The sequence below is a fragment of the Gadus morhua genome, chromosome 13 (genome assembly GCF_902167405.1).
Source record: "Gadus morhua chromosome 13, gadMor3.0, whole genome shotgun sequence".
Classification (NCBI taxonomy): Eukaryota; Metazoa; Chordata; class Actinopteri; order Gadiformes; family Gadidae; genus Gadus; species Gadus morhua.
In genome coordinates, this window is record NC_044060.1 from 1,848,114 (window position 1) to 1,850,613 (window position 2,500).

Below are 2,500 nucleotides of genomic sequence, written 5' to 3' on the forward strand. Positions count from 1 at the left end.
ATCTCAACTCAGGGAGATGTATTTTCTGTAGTCGATTGAATCTAAGGTTGAACAACTTTGGTGTGTGTGTATTTGTATGCATGTGTGTGCATGTGTATGTGTGTGCATGTGTATGCATGTGTGTGTATGTGTGCGTATTTTTGTTTGTGTGTGTGTGTGTGTGTTTGTTTGTGTGCGTGTGTGTGAGTGTGTGTTTGTGGGGTGTTGTGTCTGTGTTTCTACACACCAGATAGAAGTTGTTGTGTTGCTGATTGGCTCATCGGGGCTAGAACCTGCTGCTGCATGGACAGCTGGTGAAGTTTGGCCAACTGGGGGGAGAGAGAGAAACAATTTCAAACAAATGCAAGAAATTCAAAAGTAGCATGAGTCACATTTACTGCAATTATAAAAAAAAGGCTTTTGTTGCTTTTCAAATGAGCAGGAGTCCCTGATACAGAAGAAACGGCAATCATCGGTAAAAACAAACCATGAAATACCGGTTGAAACTGGTACGCGGCCGTTTGAGAGTGTTTGCTTTGTGTGGTTGACAAAGGTAAGTGTCCTTGTTTACCTCTGAGTGTGGAACGCCGTACTGACTCTGAACTGCATACGCCTGAAACAGGGAGAAGCAGTTAGTTAGTACAGCTTAGATATCAGAAGCTATCATATATATAGATAACAAGTCCTATCATATATAAACGTTTTTATAAACATGTCAAGTCCTACCATCGATACGTAAAATCTTATCATATATCACGTTTAATCATAGACATATCAAGTTATTTTATAGATATGTCAAATCCTTTCATAGATGCATAATATATTAATCAAGTATTATCATATATGATGTTATCCTAGACCATGTCCTATCATAGACATATCAAGTCCTCTCCTAGATATATGAAGACATATCATAGATACATCAAGTCATATTATTGATATGAGATACTATCATAAATATTCCTATCATAAATAACAGGTTGTATTATATATCAACCCTGGTCTGTCCTATTACATATATATCAGGGGATATCATAGATGTAGATATCAATAACGATCATAGATATAAAGGCCTATCAAATACATCGAGTCCTCCACTTATCAAAGGGCCCGAAAATATGTGCACATCTTGTATCTAAGAGCAGAGAACTGCAGAGATACTCAACAATAATAACCCTCTGGTGTTTTGGAGAACGAGTGAATGTGCATTTTCCACTCAGGGCGAGGGGAAAGCTAATAAAGGGGGGGGGGGGCATTAGCTTCATTTCAGCTTAGAGAGCAGAGATTTCTAAAGTCAAACCACTTTGGCTTAACCCACTTTTGACCCTTCCCAGCTGCCATAGTTTGATTATAACTCCGTCGTCGACTGAAGATTATGATTTTTTCTTTGAGCCCTTTTCTAAAAATGAAGATCAAAGAAGTGGAAATGTGAGGGGAGCTAAGGGACGGGGAGGGAGAGTATACGTGTGTGTGTGTGTGTGTGTGTGTGTGTGTGTGTGTGTGTGTGTGTGTGTGTGTGTGTGTGTGTGTGTGTGTGTGTGTGTGTGTGTGTGTGTGTGTGTGTGTGTGTGTGTGTGTGTGTTTGAGTGTGTGTGTGTGAGAGAGAGATGTAGAGAGGGAAATATTAAGAAAGTGTTTGTGCGTGTAAGTGCGTGTGTGTGTGTGTGTGTGTGGGGGGGTGTGTGTGTTTGTGGGTGTGTGTGTGTGTGTGTGTCTGTATCTAAATACAGAAATGATGCACATCTTATGTAACAGAGCATAGCAGCGGTAGCTATCTCAGTGCTAACTATCTCAGTGCTAACTAGCTCAGTGCTAACTAGCTCAGTGCTTGCTAGCTCAGTGTTTCTAGTTCAGTGGTACTGGCTATGTGCTGCTAGGTTGCTTCCTCAGCATCGCTGTGGATGCTACATCTCTGCCTCTTTCATGCTAACTCACGTAGTGAGATGCATAGAAATGCAGTCATGTTGAGAGAGTGGGATGAGAGAGATAGAGGAGCAGAGAGGGGGGGGGAGGAGGGAGAGAGAGGCAGAGGGAGAGTGAGGGGGGTGGGGAGGATTCTGCCTGATCCTATTTGCCTTAATATTTGCATGGTGTTTAAACTGCAGCACACTCACTACCAGTCAGTACAAATCTGTTTCTCTGCTTCGGAGAGATTCTTAAAGCCAAAAGGTCTTGCATTACTTTATTTGAACCGCAGAACTACCACTAATGCGGTACTTTTATCCAATAGGTCTTAAAATTGATGCTGAGAATTGTTAAATCATGAGACAACAATCATAATCTGAGCATAGAATCAAATCTGGTGCTAAATATTACAAAGTAGTATTTAATCAAAAATACAGTTGAACAAAAACCTGTGTGTTCAGATGAACTGTGTGGTGACTCCCTTGTGTATATTTTATTCTAGACAGTAGCTTTAATAAAGGGTTGTATAGTAATATACTATACTTGATAGTAGGGATACACTGATTGAAATTCTGGGCCCATACCGCTGTTTAAGATAACAATAGCTGATAGCGAT

At 40.6% G+C, this 2,500-nt stretch overlaps 1 protein-coding gene across 1 annotated transcript in view; it reads right to left on the bottom strand.

Annotated features, from left to right (window-relative positions):
* The window catches only part of pcbp4 (poly(rC) binding protein 4), a 77,419-nt gene that overhangs the window by 11,178 nt on the left and 63,741 nt on the right, over nucleotides 1–2,500 (bottom strand). Inside the window, exons 10-11 of the mRNA XM_030374339.1 lie at nucleotides 551–592; nucleotides 227–308 (exon numbers count right to left, since the gene is read on the bottom strand). Of these exons, the coding sequence (XP_030230199.1) occupies nucleotides 227–308; nucleotides 551–592 (124 nt within the window). The remainder of the gene's footprint in view (nucleotides 1–226; nucleotides 309–550; nucleotides 593–2,500) is intronic.